The following is a 2669-nucleotide window of genomic DNA, read 5'->3' as shown; positions in this document are numbered from 1 at the left end:
GGTGTGACGTTCACATCAATGCCGATCGGAGGTGAAGCCGATTAATATCGGGTGTTAGCGGGTTTACATACATACAAGTTCAAAATATAGTCAATACTATATCAATCAGTCAATCAATCAGTTAGTAAAGATCCAAACTATTAACATTCATTAGACGAGAGCTGATTAGTCCCTGCAGCCAACATCAGTTATAACATCAGTTAGTGATTCTAGATCAATAAATCCACTACTTTCAGTCTGCAGGTGATCACTCACAGGTGTGTCAGGATTTATGTTGCTAGGAGACAATGATGCTTCCTGACAGATTATTGATCCTCTCTTCCAGATGACTCCTCCTCCAGTTCCTGTCCCAAAGCCTCGGTCTCGTTACATGAGGGACAGTCTGAGCTCCGCCTCTCCCTTGGACAGGTGAGTTCACCTTTAAATCTACAGAACAAACTTTAAATCTACAGAATGAACCTTAAAATCTACAGAACAAGCTTTAACTCTACAGAACAAAGCTTTAAATCTACAGAATGAACCTTTAAATCTGCAGAACAAACTTTAAATCTACAGAACAAACTTTAAATCTACAAAACAAACTTTAACTCTACAGAACAAACTTTAAATCTGCAGAATGAACCTTTAAATCTGCAGATCAAACTTTAAATCTACAGAATGAACCTTTAAGTTACATTATGTTGATTTATTCAGGTGTACTTTTTGTATTTCAGAGATCTGATCGGTGAAAATCTGCAACCAGTTTTGTCTAATGGAGTTCACCTGAGTACAGGTACACACACACACACACACACACACACACACACCATATCATCAGACATTAATCAATCATATTGATCTGTTATTAGAAGTCACCCTGTCTGCCTGTCTGTCTGAGATCAGTGATTGGTCGGACTGTGCTGACGAGCTGCAGCGTGTTTTAAGGCAGTCCAACCGGTTTGTTCCAGCAGATTAAATCTGTTGTTGCTGTCTGTTGACTGATGATTATCTGAAACCAGTTTGTCTCCTGACTGCTGATCATATGATCTCAGCTGAAAGTAAACACTGCGGCTGGTTCAGGACAGAATCTGGTCTGTGTGTTAATCACCTGTTTCAGGTATTTTGTTAAAAATCAGGTTTAATATTTCTCTTTTCCAACCTTCTTGTTTCAGTTTACAGACTGTTTTACAGAAAGATTTTCTCCTAGAAACTCTGAACTTCCACATTCTTCCAGTTGTTCAAATGCCCCAAATATTCTAGAAAGCCGAAAATAATCCCCAACAAACTGCACTATTTATTACTTATTTATGATATACTCCTGTTTATTTGATAAAGGCTGCTGTTTAGAAGAAATGACTGAACTTTCATAAACATGAAACTATATATCTGTGAGGAGTTATTAAAGTCTTCAGTAGCAACCACTCAGCTTGGAGTTGACAGCCACAGACAGGAAGTCAGACAGTATTGAGAGATGGACTCATGGGTTGTTGTACTGAGTCTGAACATTCAGATTTAATGATAAGAAAAATGAAATAATAGTCTCCTCTGGGATCACCATAGGACTCTTATTGTGATAGTCTCCTCTCTGGAATCACCATAGGACTCTTATTGTGAAAGTCTCCTCTGGAATCACCATAGGACTCTTATTGTGATAGTATCCTCTGGGATCACCATAGGACTCTTATTGTGATAGTCTCCTCTCTGGGATCACCATAGGACTCTTATTGTGATAGTATCCTCTGGAATCACCATAGGACTCTTTTTGTGAGTCCTTTGGCTTTTGTGATAGTCTCCTCTCTGGGATCATCCTAGGACTCTTATTGTGATAGTCTCCTCTCTGGAATCACACTAGGACTCTTACTGTGAAAGCCTCTTTTCAGGAATCATAAGGAGGCTCTTATTGTGTAAAGACTGTTCTGATTGTATTTTTAGTTTTTTTAGAGTTTGACATCAGAGGAAGTGCAGCTGTTTGTTTGATTGACAGGTGTCTCAGCGGATTATGATATCACTGTGTCCTCCTCAGGTGATGATGCAACACCTCCTCCTCTCGTTGTGTCGGGCCGACACTTCCCGACTCTGGCTGGCGTCACTGACATGATCGCCACCAACATCCCGGCATTGGCTGGATTCGCAACCTCCATCGGTGGCTCCGCCCCCTCTGTGCCGACACCCCCAGCACCCTCTGCCCCGCCCTCAATAGACAGCATGGCTAACAGCATTGCTGCTCACATACCTAGCTTAGCAGGAGCTGCTAGTGCTGTGGCTAACCCAGCTGCCTCCACCACCACATCTGTACCTGCCGCTAACACCAGTGCGGCCAGCTTAGACAGCATCTTTAGCTCATTAGCTAACATACCCAGTTTAGCCGGCATTGTTAGCAGTGCGGCTAATCCGGCTGTTAGCTCCACCCTGTCAGACCCATCCCCCTCACTGCCGAGGCCTGGAGATTGTACAGGTACATCAATCAATCAATCAATCAATCAATCAATTAATCAATAAGACTTTAGTTTAACCGACACTCCTGACTATTTCTGTGCAGATGTTGGGGCGCTGTCACAGCTTGTGATGTCAGCTTTAGACCAGAATGCAGAAGTCACGTTACCATCACTAGAGGGAGCTGCTGAGCCAACAGAGGAAGGTATTGCGCTTACAGTCTCTCAATTTCAATTCAATTCAATTTTAATTGTATA

The 2669-nt window shown here is 42.0% G+C and overlaps 1 protein-coding gene across 1 annotated transcript in view; it reads left to right on the top strand.

Annotated features, from left to right (window-relative positions):
* LOC118331698 (arf-GAP with Rho-GAP domain, ANK repeat and PH domain-containing protein 1-like) overlaps positions 1–2669 on the top strand; it is a gene marked incomplete at its 3' end in the record, with an annotated part of 9504 nt that overhangs the window by 1300 nt on the left and 5535 nt on the right. The window contains 4 exon segments of the mRNA XM_035666764.1: positions 326–408; positions 714–772; positions 2003–2434; positions 2519–2617. Of these exon segments, the coding sequence (XP_035522657.1) occupies positions 326–408; positions 714–772; positions 2003–2434; positions 2519–2617 (673 nt within the window).

The sequence above is a fragment of the Morone saxatilis genome, unplaced genomic scaffold (genome assembly GCF_004916995.1).
Source record: "Morone saxatilis isolate NCDOM2014 unplaced genomic scaffold, NCSU_SB_2.0 Contig20, whole genome shotgun sequence".
NCBI classification, from domain to species: domain Eukaryota; kingdom Metazoa; phylum Chordata; class Actinopteri; family Moronidae; genus Morone; species Morone saxatilis.
Note: the sequence above shows the minus strand (reverse complement) of the source record. Positions and strands in the feature narration are given on the sequence as shown.